Source organism: Bubalus bubalis, chromosome 3, assembly GCF_019923935.1.
Source record: "Bubalus bubalis isolate 160015118507 breed Murrah chromosome 3, NDDB_SH_1, whole genome shotgun sequence".
Classification (NCBI taxonomy): Eukaryota; Metazoa; Chordata; class Mammalia; order Artiodactyla; family Bovidae; genus Bubalus; species Bubalus bubalis.
The window spans coordinates 36267369-36284181 of record NC_059159.1 but is presented as its reverse complement, the minus strand read 5'-3'; the positions used below and the strand labels follow the sequence as shown (position 1 = coordinate 36284181).

Below are 16813 nucleotides of genomic sequence, written 5' to 3'. Positions count from 1 at the left end.
ATTTTCCTCAGACCAGTAAAGGGGGACTGAAATGCAGAAAGACTTTATCTGGGAAATGAGGATGGGGCAGCTAGCACTCATGAGCACCCCGGTGCCCCCAACAAACCTGAAGCAGACAAACAGGCAGTTCCTGGAAGGTTTCCTGTTATAATGGCAAGCACTTGGGCAAAGAGAAATGGACTGACAGGACAAACACCCTTCCCGCCTGCCATGGCTTAGGGGGATCCTGTTCCCATCAACCAGCTTTTCTGGATATCTTAAGCAGAATGTTTGCAGCATAGATTGCCTAACAATTGGAGCTTGCTGGAACAGCAGATAAAAAGTCTTTATTAGGGGAGGGGCTCAACAAGTGGTGTCCAGAGTGGAGTGAGGGTCTCCCGGGGAGAGCAGGGCAACCTGAGGGACCGGGAGCAGCTCCCCCATCTCAGGGGGTGGAGTGCCTGGACGTGAGGCCTGACGGCAGGAGGGCAGCGCCTTGGGCAGCCCCAAATAGACGAAGCTGCCAGAGAGGACGAAAGAGCCGCACATGAGGAAGGAGGCGGTGAAGTCTCCGGTCTCATCCCTTAGGAAGCCTGAGAGGAGAGGGAAAGGAACTTAGAGGCCTGGGTCCCCAGATGCAGGTTGGGGGTGAGGGTGGCGAGCGGATCTGCTGGCTCTGGCCCTTACCTGACAGGGGAGGGCCTAGAAGCCCCCCGAGGCTCAGCAGCATCATCACCAGACCAGTGGCCTGTACCACATTTCCGATGCCCACTAGCTCCGGGAGCACACAGAAAATCAACGGGGCGTAACTTCCGGCGCTCAGGCCGTAGACCCCAGCCGCGGCCAGCAGGGGGCCCCCCCAGCTGTCCTCGTTCCCCATCACAGGCACCAATCCCACCGCCAGCAGCCCCAGGCCTGTCAAAGCCCCGAATATCGTCAGCAACCGCGGGAGGGGCACCCAACCCTGGTCTGCCAGCCACCCGCAGAGGAGCCGAGCGCCGATATCCCCCACCGCAGCCGCCGCCACCACCAGCGCCGCCGCATACCCGCCCAGGCCCCGATCTAAAGCGTGAGGAGCCAAGTGCACGTAGGGGATGAAGTAACCGACCCCCACTAAGGCCGTGCCTAGTGTCAAAACTAGGAAGGCCCGGCGTCTGAAGAGACCGAGGCCGAGGGCAGCTAGAGGGCTTCGTGGTAGGACCAGGGGGTCGCCAGGAAGCGCCAGGGGTCGTAGCAGGGCGCCACAGGGGATGAGGTGGAGGGTGACGGCTCCGAGGAGGAGCAGGGCGCCCCGCCAGCCAAAATTATCAAGGAGGAGCTGTAAAGCGGGTGCCAGGAGCAGCGAGGAGGCCCCGTTGCCCGTGAGTGCCAGCCCCACGGCCAAGACTCGACGGCGGGAGAAGTAACGGGAGACGGTCCCCAGGGCAGGGGCGAACACCAGGGCCCAGCCGGAGCCTGCGAATGGATAGGACCGGGTAAAGACAGAAACCAGGGTTACCAGGCCCTGCCATCCTAGCTCTGTTTCTCACAGGAGGCCCCCGCCCTCTTGGCTTCCGTACCCGACAAGCTCCTATCTCCACCATCACCCCCTTAAGAACCCGGGTATCCCTCTTCCCTCACCAGCAAGGACGCCCAGGCCAAGGTAGAGGTGCAGCAGACTGTGGGCGAAAGCCGAGAAGACGAAGCCGAGCGAGGTGAGGACGCCCCCAACCATCACGACAGGGCGCGCCCCCCAGCGGGTGCTCAGGGCACTGCCCACTGGACCTGGAAGGGGGCGGAGTCAAGGGAAGGCACGCCCCCTGGACCCCCAAACTCGCTCCAACACTTCTCATTGGCTGTTTTCCTGGCCTAAACTTCTCCCCCGCCTTATAGCAACACCACCACCACCACCACCCCGCCCCGCTTCATCTCAAGACCCACTCAATTCTAGAATTTAGAACTCTAAATTCGACCTAGGTCTGAAGGTCGAACTCTAAAGGTCGACTTTTCTTAGGTTGTTTGGTAACCAAGTATGTCCTCTACCACTGCTCTCACGGCACTTCCCCCCACCCAGTTCCTGCCTCCCACCTCGGGGCCCCTCCTCACTGGCTGCCTGCTGCACTGCCAGGGCTAGGGCGCTGACCCACGCCGTCTCCTGAGCGTTTCGGTCAAAATACTCCGCGAAGTCAGGGAAGGCGAGGCCCAGGGAGCGTAACACCCCGTAGGAGAGTCCATTCACCGCGAACCCTGCGGCCGCCACCACCCAGCCCCAGCCCCCGTCCGGGGGTCCGGTTGGCTTGGGGGTCATCGTCTCCTGGGGAAGGGGGAACATCTATCAGAGAAGTCGCCACATCTGTGTCTCCTTTAGGAACCTTAGCATACCTGAGATCCAGCCCTGAGCACGACAGGACGGAGGCGGGGGGCGGGGGGCGGGGGGCGGAGGTGGGGTGGGGGCGGTGTTCGGGCCTAGGGCTAGAACTCCAGGTCTGCGCCGTACAAGAGCAGGATAACAGCCAGATCCCCCAATTCTGAGACTCCCCCTCCCACAGACACCAGGTTCCCCTTACCCGACCTTTCCGGGCGGTCCGGGGGAGGGGAAGGGCGAAGAAAGGCTTGGCCCGGTTTTCTCCCCGCTTCCCCGGAGGGCGGGGCCTTAGAGGGGAGGAAATGCAGAGATGGAGCCCAACTTGGACCTGCTCTCAAGGTAAACAGAGCGCGCCACAGGGCGCCTGAGCCACCTGGGGCGCGCGGGGTGGGGCCGGGGGTTGGGGGGGGAGGTAGTGTCCAGGGCCGGGGCGAGCTGAGACAGCCAATCCACCGAGCCGAGTCCCACGGGGATTGAATTATCCATTTACACCCCCAATCCCAAGGAAGGGAGGGGCGAGGAATGAACACCTCCCCGCCCATGCCCACGCACCTGCAGCTGGCTGCGCACCCGGGAGATGCATGGATTGCAATCGCCAGCCTCCCCAACGTTGGTAGGCAACGCACGGAAATAGGGGTGGTCCTCCCAAAGCCTGAGGGGATGAGTAGCTCCAACGTTCTCAGGCAATGTTGCTGGAGAACCTGGTAAACCTCAGGTGTTAAATCACAGACCTCCATGCAGTGCATGTTGCGTGCTCAACGACAATAAGCCCTCCAGGACAGAGCGAAAGGAAAAGGACTTCCTTGTGATGGGCCAGGGACATATACACGTCATGTTGCATCTTCACAATCACCCTGTGAAAAGGTGTTCCCCCCATTTTACAGATGAAGTCACTGACACAGAGAGGTTATGTGATTTGCCCAAATCGCCAAACTTAAAAAAAGAAAAGAAAAGAAAAATATTTGAGTTTGGATCTGTCCAACTGTGGAACCATCCAAGAACAGACCTACTACTGAAATAGACTCTGCCACCACGGAGGGAAACGGCCTGTAGACAATTTGATGCCAAACTGACCTGGAAATGGTAGATTGATTCTGTGCTAAGGGCTTCTGGGACTAGAAAGGATTCTTGAGATCAGAATCCCTGAAGATTTAGATGGGAATTTTAAAAACAAAGTAAGAAATCCGAAAATTGAACCCAGGTATTGATTTCTTGGAGAAACTTTCCTTTTTACATTAAGGTTGATTTACTTTGAATCAAGGGATGTGGTCTCTCGTTTAATTATTAAACAACATCAGAGAAAAGCTGGCAGTTTGCATTAGTTTGGCCAACAGCCACATGGTGGCAGTGTTTCCTAATTGTTGAGAAACTCTCGGCAAATAAAGAAAAACAATTAGTGAAACTGTAAACCTGACAACACAATATGGTCTTCGAGGGCTCTCTATTGCCTATAAGAGGAAACAAAACAAAATTCTTTACTTTGAATAAAAGCCTTTCCCAATCAGAGGTAGACCCAGAGTATCTTTCCATCCCTGCCCCCCTCCCCTCTTTTCTACACTCTTCCATCAGCTATCAGCAGCTCATCTGCTCTATAGGCATTTCTAGCTTTTCAGTTTAGTTGCTCAGTCGTGTCGAACTCTTTGCGACTCCATGAATCGCAGCATGCCAGGCCACCCTGTCCATCACCAACTCCTGGAGTTCACTCAGACTCACGTCCATCCAGTCAGTGATGCCATCCAGCCATCTCATCCTCTGTCATCCCCTTCTCCTCCTGCCCCCAATCCCTCCCAGCATCAGAGTCTTTTCCAATGAGTCAACTCATCGCATGAGGTGGCCAAAGTATTGGAGTTTCAGTTTTAGCATCATTCCTTCCAAAGAAATCCCAGGGCTGATCTCCTTCAGAATGGACTAGTTGGATCTCCTTGCAGTCCAAGGGACTCTCAAGAGTCTTCTCCAACACCACAGTTCAAAAGCATCAATTCTTCGGTGCTCAGCCTTCTTCACAGTCCAACTCTCACATCCATACATGACCATAGGAAAAACCATAGCCTTGACTAGATGGACCTTTGTTGGCAAAGTAATGTCTCTGCTTTTGAATATGCTATCTAGGTTGGTCATAACCTTCCTTCCAAGGAGTAAGTGTCTTTTGATTTCATGGCTGCAATCACCATCTGCAGTGATTTTGGAGCCCAAAAAAAGAAAGTCTGACACTGTTTCCACTGTTTCCCCATCTATTATTTCCCATGAAGTGATGGGACTGGATGCCATGATCTTCGTTTTCTGAATGTTGAGCTTTAAGCCAACTTTTTCACTCTCCACTTTCACTTTCATCAAGAGGCTTTTTCTCACTCCTAAATTTTTTAATATGTCATGCTTTGTGCTTGAAATGTCCTGGAGTGGATACAGGAGCCTTGCCATGTACCACCCTAGGAAAGTGGTATCATCAGTTTCCCTAGTCTGGGGTGCTATTGTGAAAGGCACCTGGAAGGCAGAACCAGCCTATCCTCAGGCACCAGGGAGGGCAGGGACCCCACTTCCAGCAATGGCCAGTGAGGACCCTGCTTAAAGCTGAATGAGGCCAAGTGAAACAAAGCACTCCCTCCCCATGGTGAAGTAGAAATGCAGGGGGGTGAAAGAGGAGCCTGGGTCCTTAGGGCCTGGGAGTTGTACAAAGTGATGCTGAGCACCTTTACAAGATACTTATGAACCCACACCACTATTAATGCCTGGAGAATCCCACAGACAGAGGAACCTGGCAGGCTACAGTCCATGGCGTTGAAAAGCGTCAGACGCAATGAATGACTGAGCGCGCACACACGTTTTACTGTGTAAGAATTACATCTCAATAAAGCTGATTTTTAAGGTTAAAAAAAATCTTAGATTGGTGAGGATGTAGAGAAAAAGAAACTTAGCAAGCACTGTTGATGGAAATGTAAACTGGTATAGCCAGTATATAGAAGTGCCTCAAAAAATTAAAAATAGAACTGCCATGCTGTGCTGTGCTTAGTCTCTCAATCATGTCTGACTCTGCAACCACATGAACTGTAGCCCAGAAGGTTCTTCTGTCCATGGGGATTCTCCAGGCAAGAGTACTAGAGTGGGTTACCATGCCCTCCTCCAGGGGATCTTCCCAATCCAGGGATCAAACCCAGGTCTCCTTCATTGCAGGCAGATTCTGTACAGGCTGTCAAAGAGATATCTGCACTTATGTGTTCATTGGAGCATCATTCACAATAGTCAAGATATGGAAAGAACCTAAGTGTCTATCAATGAATGAATGGATAAAGAATAATACTCCATTAGTTTGTTGTCCAGTGGCTAAGTCTTGTTCAACTCTTTGTGACCCCATGGACTGAAGCATGTCAGGCTTCCATGTCCTTCACTGTCTCCCAGAGTTTGCTCAAAATTTTGCCCATTGAGTCCATGATGCTATCCAACCATCTCATCTTCTTTCACCCCCTTCTCCTCCTGCCCTCAATCTTTCCCAGTTTCAGGGTCTTTTCCAACAACTCAACCCATCACATCAGGTGGCCAAAGTATTAGAGCTTCAGCTTCAGTATCAGTCCTTCCAATAAATATTCAGGATTGATTTTCTTTAGGATTGACTGGTTTGATCTCCTTGTGGTCCAAGGGACTTTCAAGAGTCTTCTCCAACACCACAGTTTGAAAGTATCAGTTCTTTGGTGCTCAGCCTTCTTTATGGTCCAACTCTCACATTTGTACATGACTACTGGAAAATAGTATATATGATCTATACATCATATATACCTATATATAATATTCTACCATATAGCCAATATATATTGTGCATGCTGAGTAGCTTCAGTCATGTCTGACTCTTTGAGACCCTATGGACTGTAGCCCAACAGGCTCCTCTGTCCATGGGAATCTCCAGGCAAGAATACTGGAGTAGATTGCCATGCCCTTCTTCAAGGGATCTTCCCAACCCAGGGGTGGAACCTGCATCTCTTACGTCTCGTGCATCGGCAGGCGGGTTCTTTACCGCTAGCGTCACCCAGGAAGCCCATATCCAACATATACGTAAATGTATGCATAAAATGACAGCATATTATTCAGCCTTGTGAAAGAAGGAAACCCTGCTATTTGCAACAACATGGATGGACATCAAGAGCATTTATAACAAGTAATATAAGCCAGATAGAGAAAGACAATACACTATGGTATCACTTATCTGCAGAATCATTAAAAAAAGACAGAAAGTGGATGCCAGGGGCTGGGGGTTGGAAGGGAATAGGAAGAGGTTGGTAAAAGGGAACAAACTTTCAGTTATAAGATGAATAATGTCTGAGAATCTAATATTAAAAAAACATGGTAACCATAGTTGATAACAAGGAGATCCAACCAGTCCATTCTGAAGGAGATCAGCCCTGGGATTTCTTTGGAAGGAATGATGCTAAAGCTGAAACTCCAATACTTTGGCCACCTCATGCGAAGAGTTGACTCATTGGGAAAGACTCTGATGCTGGGAGGGATTGGGGGCAGGAGGAGAAGGGGATGACAGAGGAGGAGATGGCTGGATGGCATCACTGACTCGATGGACGTGAGTCTGGGTGAACTCCGGGAGTTGGTGATGGACAGGGAGGCCTGGCGTGCTGCGATTCATGGGGTCGCAAAGAGTCGGACACAACTGAGCGACTGATCTGATCTGATCTGATAGTTGATAACACTGTATTGTATATCAACAACAATATACAATATACTTTTGGGCCCCACCAAAAGTCATCTCTACTCCTTAAGTGGTGCATTTTATTGTGTAAGGCTTACACTTGAGTAAAATTGATTTTTCAGGTTAAAAAAAAAAAACCTTAGGTTGGTGAGGATGTAGAGAAAAAGAAACACCTATGCACTCTTGGTGGGAATGTAAATTGGTACAGCCAGTATGGAAAGCATATGGAAGTTTCTCAAAAAATGAAAAATAGAACTACCATATGATCCAGTAATTCTATTTCTGGGTTTATATCCAAAGGAAATTAAAACAGGATATCAAAGAGATACCTGCACTCCTGTGTTTATTGAAGCATCGTTCACCATAATCAAGATATGGAAATAGCCTAAGTGTCTATCACTGGATGAAGGGATAAAGAATAATATAATATTCTATCATATATACATATATAATATTCTGTCATTATATATATATAATGACAGAATATTATTCAGCCTTGACAAAGGAAATCCTGCCATTTGCAACAATATGAATTGAACTAGAGGGTATTTATATCAAGTAATATAAGCCAGACAGAGAAAGACAGTACTGCATGATATCACTTATCTGCAGAATCATTAAAAAAAAAAAGTCAGGAAAAAAAATAGAAAGTGCAAAAGTCGTTGCCAGTGGCTGGAGGTTGAGGGGAATAGGAAGAGTTTGGTAAAAGGGAACAAGCTTTCAGCTATAAGATAAAAGTCTTATAGCTGAGAATCTAACATAAAACATGGTGACCATAGTTGATAGCACTATTTTATAATTGAAATTTGCTAAGAGAGTAGAACTTAAGTGTTCTCACCTAGGAAAAATAATAAACATGAGGTTATGGATATGTTCATTAACTAGATGTGAGAATCCTCTCACAAAGTATACATGTATCAAATCCTGACATTTAAATATCTTACAATTTCATATGTCAATTATACCTCAATAAAGTAGAAGTTTTTTAAAAATACCTTAGGAACTCTAGATAGTCTTTTCAAAGTTAAGGGGAAAAAAAGAACCTCAAATCAATGGCAGTGCTCTAATCTCCCAGGGTTTATTGCTCTCCTACAAGGAGAAGGGTCCTCCTTCCCCACCCTGCCATTTCCTAGGCAGGGGGCCACTCTCTTAGTTGCCTTGGCTCAGTCCAGCCTCGCAGATCCAGTAGTTGAGTCTTTGGCAGGCATCGTCATTCCACTCGCCATCAGGGTAGAAATGGGCACAGTCCTCACCCCCACCCAGCCCATGCCCATGAAAGTCATCCGGTTGGCCTGGCTTCCAATTCCTGGTTGGGGGGGAGGGGAGGTTGGTGTGAGAGGAAAACAGCCAGCTAGGAAGAACAGATGGAACAGAATCCAGGTTGGGGAGAAGGGGCTGTGGGCCAGACCCTGGAGGAGCAGAGCTGAAGGAGGAAGAAGGTACAGAAAGCCAAGGCACTCACTTGATGTTGGTCTCATAGTCCGACCCATCCACCCATTTCCAGACTCCATCCAGATCACTGAGGCCCATCCAGGTGAAGTAAGGACGTAGGTTGGCCTGGATAAAATCCTGGGACAACAGAAGGGCAGTGGTGACTTCCCCCCGCCGCCCCCAGGCCAGCTCCTTGGACTAGCAGTTCTGAACTTCATGGGTTCATTAAAGCCATGGAGGAAATTCAGGGTGTTGATCCCAATGCTGGAACCAGTGGAACCTCTGAGGATCTGGCTCAGATTGCAGTGGTTATTAAAACTCCCCAAGTGATGCCAATGAGACCAGTCCTGGGACCTGAGCTTGAGGGGCTCACCTGTTCGTCTCTGGAGTTGATGACGACCAGCTGGGCATTCTTCAGTTGGCAGTCCTTCTCAGCTTCTGGCCAGGGCTTCCGCAAGGAAGAGAACCAGTAGCAGTGGCCTTCATGTTCCAGCCAGTTGGCAGGACAGCAGGCTGTGTTTTGAGAGCCTAAGGGGCCGGGGTTGGGGGAGTGGCTGAGATGCTGCCCAGGGGATGTGGGCAGGAACTGGCTCCAGGCATGCCCCACACAGCTCTTACCATTGCTCTTGAGAGCATCCATCTTGCATGTCAGGGAGTTCAGGTTCTTGACCAGCTGCTGGACTCGAAGGAGCATTTCAGAATCACCTTCAGGATGAAGCATTTCAGGATGCACACAGATGGGCAGTAGGTATAGTGCCCTGGGTGTGGCTTCTGCTCCAAGAGTCCCTGGAGACTGGGGGTCCATGCCCAGGACCCAGCCTAGGAACCCCCTTGCCCTCCCACACACCTCATGCCTAGGTAGAAGGCAGTAGGGGCCTGACCTGCTTTGAGTTCTTCCAGTTGCTTCTCCAGCCTGTTCTCCAGAGAAAGCACCTTGTCATTCAAGCTATGGGCTGGAGGGGAGGGCACTCAGCACCCTGTGACTGCTCCCATCCCCCACCCTCCAGTCTGAGAGCCCAGCCCCCACCTCTCCACACCCTCTCCCTGAGGGTCTCTTACCAGCTTGCAGTTCTTGCTTGTGACTTTCCACCTCAGCTTTCAGTGATGTTATCATTTCTTGCAAGTTGCGACCTGGAGGACTCAGGGACTCAGGAGTCAGCCTCCACCCCTGCTCCACCCCACCCCACCTCAGTCCAGAGCCCCTTTCATGCCAGGCTCACCCTGGGAGTTCAGTGCCTGGACCTCGGCCATACTGTTTGAAGTGAAGTTACTGAAACTTGTTCTCAGGGTCTGCAGGTCACTCTGAAACTTGAAATCTGATCAGGAGGATGGGACAATCAGTGCTAAGGGTTATCAGGCCCTCTCTGTGCCAACATTGGGCCCCTAACATGCATCATCTCGTGGGTCCCTTCAGTGACCCCACCCAAAAGGACAGGCCCTATTTTTATCTGATACTGCAAGTGAGGCAATTAAGGCTCAGAGAGAGGACATAATTTGACAACATTCCCCAGCTGACAAGTGACAGAATCAGCAGTCATTCTCATCCAATCACTCTTGCATTCAGCATCCCCACCACACCTCGTTATTTCTCTCTTCCTTGCCCACCATGTGCCACTCACTTTGGTATCCCATCACACAGATGCTGGCCAGCAGGAGGCTGAGGGCCAGGGAGAGCAGGAGGAGGCAAGGGCTGGAGAGGAGCCGCTTCAGAAAGTTCTGGGAAGAAAACAGCGCTGCAGGAGGAGAGGGTGTCAGGAGGAGGGGGTCCAGGTGGTGGGACAGACGGGGCCGAGGATGGGGCCACAGGGACCTCTCAGGGAGGAGGCCGGTGCAGCTCATGCTGGTGGGAGGCTGGATGAGAACTGTGGGGCCAGGGGTGTCCAGGTCTCTGACTCCTCATGGACCAGCCCAAGTGCTCAGATACAGGGGCCCCTCACATGCTTGGGGACACGTGTACACAAAGACACACAGACAGAGGACCATCACGATGTGTAAGGTCCTCTCATCACAGTTGGGGAGGTAGAAGGAGGACCCAGAGAGAGCGAGGGGCAGCCCACACTCCAAACCCACAAGGCAAGCTCACACTCAAGGGTGAAAACACATTAGAAAGACAGTTTACGCTCTTGCTCTTCCTCAGCGCATAGGAAGTCAGGCCCACTATGGATCTTGAATTCTCTTCATACTGGGTCCCCCGGAGGCTGGGCCCTGACCCCCTTCAGAGTCGGGGACCCCACCAGGACACATGGTAGAGGTGCAGACATGACACACTTGACAGCAGAAAGCCTTCTAAACATATTAAGAAGAGGTTTAGCAAAGACTGTTTCCCCTTTCCCTTACCTTCTGTAAACCTCTGGCTTTTTTTCTCACTCTCCAAGTACTGAAGGTCTTCGTACTTCACTGACATGTTTGGACCAACACGGTCTCTGAGACTGTTGGAGCAGAAGTGGAGGCCGAGCCAGTAGGCAGGCTGGGGCAGGAGCTGGATTAAAGGGGGAACGCGGGGACCAGGAAGGAGCTGCAGGCAGGGCTGGAGATGAGAGAAGAGTGAGATTTGAAAAGGAACCCATGGTGAAGGCTGGGAATGGGGATGGGCTTGGGTTTGCAGCTGAGGTGAGAGGTGGGGTCAGGGATGAGGTTTGAACTAGGGTCAGGTTGAGTTTGGAATGACGGTGGAGGTGAAGTTGGAGCTAAATGCATTGCTAGGACTGGGTCTGATGTTGGGGCTGGAATCGAGGTTGCATCTCCTACTAGGATCAGTACTCATGCTGGGGTCAATACTGGGATCAGTACTCATGTTGAAGCTATGAATGGAGATGGACCTAGACTTGGTGCTGAAGTTGAAAACAGGACAGAGTTGAGGTTCAAGCTTTGGGGGGTGAGGGAGCGGGGCAGGCTGGTGTTAAGAGTCAAGTTAACTTGGGAATTCTCTGGCAGTCCAGTGGTTAAGGCTCCATGCTTCCACTTCACAGGGCAGGAGTTTCATCCCTAGTTCCTAGGATCCTGTGTGCCCTCCCGGGCTGCCCCCAAGTTTTTTTTTAAATGATGTAAGAACTCTGGGGGTGAAGCTGCCACTGGGGTTGGTATGGGGTTTGAGATGTGGCTGGAGTAGGGACTGAAGATAGGGCTAGAACCGGGCTAGGGAAGGGGTTGACTGTGAGCATCAGTTTGTGACCAAGGTTATAGCTGCCCTAATTTAATCCAAATCCAATGAAGGGAATAGAGTCGAAAATCTCCACTGAGTCATTAAATCCCCAACCTGCCCCCTTATGTATCTTACCATTCAGTTCCACCAAAGACCCATGGTCCCTCCTCCCTGCTTTCTCTGACATCCTCCCTGCCCTTTTAGCCTCACATGCATCCCCAGCCCCCTTACCTGTGAGAAGTCAAGAGGCTGTGATTCTTGAGTTCTTTGTGCAGAAATGACCAGAGTTGGAAAAAACTAAATCCCGGACAGTTGGGATGGGGGTGGCCAATGGAAGAGTCACCTAACTGAGTGGAGACCTACTGGTCTTTGTGTTTGAACGACCAAGAGTCTATAAACTGGGAAACTCCCATTTCCTCAATTTGGGGCAGTAACTAATAAGAAGGAATTGAAATCAAAACTCAGGCAGAGGTGGCGTGTGTGGGGCAGCTGGACTTTTTAACTTCCTGTGACTTCCTTAATTTTACTATTTATCAGTGGAACTGGATCAGAAGGAACCAGAGTTCCAGTGTTGCTTTTCCTCTGTCCCACACCTCCTTTCACTTCCTTCATGTGAACATCTCAGAATTGTTGATGTCTCCATCATTGCAAACCCAGGTCCAGAGGAGCCCTTTGCTCTGCTCTTGCTCAATCCTGACCCAGGGCCCCTGGCATCTTCCTCTGGGGCCTCAGCCAGCAAGCTCCCTGAGTTCTGCCCAGCTCTCCTTGTTATCAAGTCCAAGTTTGCTCTGATCACTAAACGACAGGGACAAGGTGTTGAGGCAAGGAAAAAGACTTTATTCAGAAAGCAGGCACTGGACTGCCAGAAGATGGCAGAATAATGTCTCAAAATAACCATCTTCTTTTATAGAACAGAGATGGGGTCAGGAAAGGGGTGAGGAAACAAAGTAAAAAGGCCATTAGTCTTGCAAATATCTCCTAGAATGGCAAACCTCAGGCAGGGAGGTGTTGATTTCTTCCTTCCTTCCATCCACAGGTGGACAGGGTCCTGAACACTTAATAGTCAGGCAGAGGGGCAGATGCTCTGAGGCAGGTCTTTATGTATGATTATAATAACAAAATCCAACTCAGAGAAACAGTTCCAACATGGAGTGAGAATTGGCTTTTCCCTGGCACATCCTCATTTCATTTGAATGGAGGGAAGAGGTGGCGGAGAATAGGATCTCCTGGCTGGAATGGGAAGGGAGGATCCAGAAGAAAGAATAGAATTTATTGAGCATCAAATCTGTGATGAGGATTGTGCCTGACATTTGCATTAACCATTCAATTCCCACAAGATTGTTGGGAGGAATTTCGGATGAAGAACTTAGGCTCAGAACCATCCTGTGACTTGCCCAAGATCACTCGCCTGGTAAGTATAAAAGCCAGAATTCCAGCCTAGGGCTGCCCCAAACCCTAGTCTGGGCTGTCTCTGAATATACTATCTTCATGAAAGGGGTTCAGTTTAATACTGTCAGCTCTCTAAATCCCTCTAAGGGGTTTTCCCTGAATTCACACATACAATCTTTTCATAGGAAAGATTCTTAGTGTCTTAAAAGGGGAAGAAGGAAAGCAAATACGTTTCAGATTCTGTTTTCTAGTTAAATGGGATTGTGCTCTGATAATTGCATTTTAAAACTCATTTAATATTGTATCAAGAATATTTGGCCACATCAGTTCATAAAATGTCCTTTATCTCTTTTTAACTTCATCTCATTTCATAAGCTGTGCCATAATTTATTGACTAAGGTTTTTCTCTTATGATAAACATTTAGGTTGTTTCCAGTTTTCTTTAGCTTTCTTGCTTTGCATTTATTCGGTGTTTGGATTTGTATGTTACAGGCTGGGTTTTTGGAATCAATGTGGAGACTGAATTTGGGGTACAGTTTAATTATTAGGGATCAGCACCTGTGAAAGGAAGGGAAAAGAAGGTGGTGGTAGAGGGAGAAGTTAAAGAGTTACAAAGACCCTACAAAGCTTTAGCACATCTGACAGGGGTTTCTAGGGGTTCAAACTACATTGGCTGTCAGAGCTGCCCATTACTGCATGGAAATGGGGCCCTTATTACCTGATCTCGCTCAGTTACCAAATACAGCTACCACAGCAGGGGTGGGACCTCAGGGGAGGTGGCTGTGTGTACAGGTTACACACTCCATGACTGGGCACCAAGTCCTTTTTGGAAGTGAGGTCTGGACGTCTTATCTTTGTGTCTACCACAGTACTGCTTTGCATTCACACATTAATTGGGGGATAATCAAATTTTTTTTTATTGAATCTTTCCCACAAAGAACATTGTATGTTTCTCCATTCATTTATCCAAGTGGTAGAGACAGAATGAAGGGACAAAATAGGTGATTAAACAGTTAATCCCACTAGGGGTTTGTAAGTAGAAAAATATGGGAGACTTCCATAAGCTAATGATTATTCGAGAAAGCAGGTTTGCTTAACAACAGAACCACACAACAGAAGCACGGGACATGCCCCAAAACAATAAAACAATGGTTGCATAAGACCTACTTAGTGAGTGCCCAGTGAACTCAGTCAGTTAATGATCTCTAGTACATGTTCTCTGAATGTACAAAAAACAATAATTTGTAGGCCTAGCTTGACCACACAGGGACAGGGCAACTCCCCTGCTCAACCAGGAGGAGGAGCTGATGATGGAAGCATGACGTCTACTCAAGAAAGACAAAGAAGGGTTCTCCCTTCCACTACTTTCCCTTTGATTAAAAAACTGCAGCCCACTAAGTTTTCAGGGTGCAGCATTTCTCGCCTACCCACTTCTAGGCCCCTAAGTATCCTAGTCTAATAAATAGCTTATCTACCACTTTGATCTTGCTGAATTCTTCTCTGCACCAAGACATAAAGGACTACGATACTGGAGCTCTTTGGAGCCTGCCTGACACCAATTGGTTTCACAAGTATTTACCCACCCATTTAAAAATATTTATTGGGTGTTAATAAAAGAAAGTGTCATATATGGAGGTATGGGAAAGTAATTCTGGCTTTTTCATGAGCTAATTTGAATTTTATGCCAAGTTATGACAGTGTGTTTGTGAACTATCAAATACATTGTGCATTCACTTTAATTATTTACAGGGAAGAACACACTGACCAGAAGTAAAGAATGTCCATGTCAAAAATAAAGATGAAATTCTCCTTTTCCTGGGATGCCAATGCTGTTCCTCCTTTGACCATAAGAATCCCTTCCCAGGTGCCAAAGCCATGCTTACTGTGTATGTTTTGGTCTGGTTGTTTTTAAAATCTGGAAGAAACATATTTCTGAATTATTTAATGTTCTAACACAATAGAAAACTGTGCTGAAACTCCGGACCAGATAATTTCTCAGAGAAATCTGAGAAGTTGGCTTCAGGGCTATAGTCCTCAGATGGGCTCAAACAGAATTCTTTTCTATTCTTATTATGGTTTATTGATTATTTTCATCAACAGTGTCTACAATATGCCAGGCCCCCTCCTTCAGAAGAGACATCCTGCAGAAGTAAACAAACAGATAAGAAAGGACCTGGTCACAGAGCTTATATTCTAGTGGGTAGCAGATAAACAGAATAAGTGAGTAAAACACATATAATGTCACACAGTGATAAATGCTAAGGAAGACAATATAGCAAGGAGGTGGGTACAATAAGGTCAATTTTTAACAGGCTGTCAAGACTAGGATGTCAAGAACAACCTAACTGAGGGACTTCCCTGGTGGTCCAATGGTTAAGAATCCACCTTCCAAGGCAGGGAACACGGGTTCAATCCCTGGTCGGGGAACTAAGATCCCACATGCCTTGGGGGGCAGCTAAGCCAGCAGCAACAAACCATCCCGATGCAATAAAACATAATTTTTTTTTTCTTTCAAAAGAATAATCTTAGTGAGAAGTTTATATCCGAGCAAAAGCCCAAAGGAGGTAAGGGAGAAGTAGATGAGACTCGGCTAGGAAACCTGGAGCTCCAACTCTTCAGGGCCTGTAGGCTATTGTCACAGATTTGACTTAGAGGGGCAGGCTTTGTGGGGGTGAGAGCAGAGGAGTAAGTGAGCTGATTTACATTTTAACTGTGACAATGTGACTCTTGCGAATTTTGTGAAAAGGGACCAGAGTCGGGTGGGGAGGGGAGAGATGAGAGATAAATTAGGAGCTTGGGACAAGCATATATACACACTGCTACGTAGTGGCTCAGCTGGTAAAGAATCTGCCTCCAATGTGGGAGACCTGGATTCGATCCCTGGGTTGGGAGGATCCCCTGGAGAAGGAAAAGGATACCCACTCCGATATTCTGACCTGGAGAATTCCATGGACTGTATAGACCATGGGGGTTGCAAAGAGCTGGACACAACTGAGCGACTTTCATTTTCACATATAAAATAGATAACTAAAAAGAACTTCCAGTGTCACACAGGAAACTACTCAACATTCTGTAATAACCTATATGGGTAACAAATCTGAAAAAGAATGAATATATATACAGTATATGTATGATTGAATCACTTCTCTGTATACCTGAAACTAACACAACATAAATCAACTAGACTGCAATAAAATTAAGAAAAAACTATTGTAATATCTGGGTGAGAGATGATGGTGGTTTGTGCATGGTGCTGGTGAAAAACATTTTGATTCTGAACACATTGTGAAGGTAGAATTGATGGGATTTTTTTGCTGATAAACTGTATGTGGATATCACACACACATGAAACTGTTCTCCTTCTATGCCTCTAAATAAATGAAACTTTGAGCATTTTCCATAAGTTGCTAACTCTCTAGGAAAAACAATTTTCCCCCTGGCTATGCAATGCTGATGTCTTAAGATCTGTCATGACATTTTGTGAATAGGATAATCATTGAGAGAAGTTCTGTTCTGCCATCAGGAGCAGACTGATAAAAATTTGCTAAATCTGGTAATTGTGCAGAATTTTTCTTTGGATATGTGGTGTGATTTACTTGATAAAATTGTCCTACCAAAGTCTGATTCCCTTACAATTTTTTTTTTTTTTTTTTAGTTTCAGCACAGCAGTTTAATTTACTACTCATTCCTTGAGTAAGTAAATGAGTAATTTACTTACTCATTCCTTGTAAATATATTTATTATCCACATTGCTATTTAATTTTTCTCAAAAACTGTTACACAGAGGCTTGTATTGTTTACATATCAATCATGACACAGGTCTGAAACAGACACTTGTCTC

General features: G+C 47.9%; 2 protein-coding genes across 7 annotated transcripts; both read right to left on the bottom strand.

Annotated features, from left to right (window-relative positions):
• Window positions 1-300: 300 nt before the first annotated feature.
• SLC16A11 (solute carrier family 16 member 11) lies at window positions 301-3018 on the bottom strand. 3 transcript variants are annotated; one of them, XM_044939367.1, is made up of 5 exons: window positions 2876-3018; window positions 2065-2272; window positions 1600-1743; window positions 667-1434; window positions 301-572 (listed from the first exon to the last, which is right to left on the bottom strand). In XM_044939367.1, the coding sequence occupies exons 2-5, from the start codon at window positions 2264-2266 to the stop codon at window positions 343-345; spliced, it is 1344 nt and encodes a 447-aa protein (XP_044795302.1). In that variant the 5' UTR covers window positions 2267-2272; window positions 2876-3018; the 3' UTR covers window positions 301-342. The 3 variants fall into 3 exon arrangements, with proteins under 3 accessions (XP_044795302.1, XP_044795301.1, XP_006060191.2); XM_044939366.1 differs by lacking the exon at window positions 2876-3018 and adding an exon at window positions 2531-2707; XM_006060129.3 differs by lacking the exon at window positions 2876-3018 and adding an exon at window positions 2526-2706.
• On the bottom strand, window positions 2893-11950 carry LOC102403883 (C-type lectin domain containing 10A). Of its 4 annotated transcripts, none has more exons than XM_044939371.2 (10): window positions 11815-11950; window positions 10779-10968; window positions 10061-10174; window positions 9662-9757; window positions 9501-9572; window positions 9323-9394; window positions 9060-9146; window positions 8815-8969; window positions 8473-8579; window positions 2893-3024 (listed from the first exon to the last, which is right to left on the bottom strand). In XM_044939371.2, exons 2-10 carry the CDS (start codon window positions 10843-10845, stop codon window positions 3003-3005), a joined length of 792 nt encoding a protein of 263 aa, XP_044795306.1. In that variant the 5' UTR covers window positions 10846-10968; window positions 11815-11950; the 3' UTR covers window positions 2893-3002. The 4 variants fall into 4 exon arrangements, with proteins under 4 accessions (XP_044795306.1, XP_025136506.1, XP_044795305.1 ...); XM_025280721.3 differs by lacking the exon at window positions 2893-3024 and adding an exon at window positions 8068-8316; XM_044939370.2 differs by lacking the exon at window positions 2893-3024 and adding an exon at window positions 8068-8316 and having other exon boundaries at window positions 8815-8954.
• Window positions 11951-16813: the final 4863 nt, after the last annotated feature.

Excerpts from the sequence above, each read along its gene's own strand:
- LOC102403883 (XM_025280721.3), bottom strand. The coding sequence starts at position 10,845 with ATGTCAGTGAAGTACGAAGACCTTCAGTACTTGGAGAGTGAGAAAAAA. Across the intron at positions 9,147-9,322 it reads ACTGGAAGAACTCAAAGCAG|GTGATTCTGAAATGCTCCTT; the intron begins GTCAGGCCCCTA and ends TTCATCCTGAAG. Across the intron at positions 8,317-8,472 it reads GACTATGAGACCAACATCAA|GAATTGGAAGCCAGGCCAAC; the intron begins GTGAGTGCCTTG and ends CCCCCCAACCAG.
- SLC16A11 (XM_044939367.1), bottom strand. The coding sequence starts at position 2,266 with ATGACCCCCAAGCCAACCGGACCCCCGGACGGGGGCTGGGGCTGGGTG. Across the intron at positions 1,744-2,064 it reads GGCAGTGCAGCAGGCAGCCA|GTCCAGTGGGCAGTGCCCTG; the intron begins GTGAGGAGGGGC and ends GCCCCCTTCCAG. Across the intron at positions 573-666 it reads TCTAGGCCCTCCCCTGTCAG|GCTTCCTAAGGGATGAGACC; the intron begins GTAAGGGCCAGA and ends CTCTCCTCTCAG.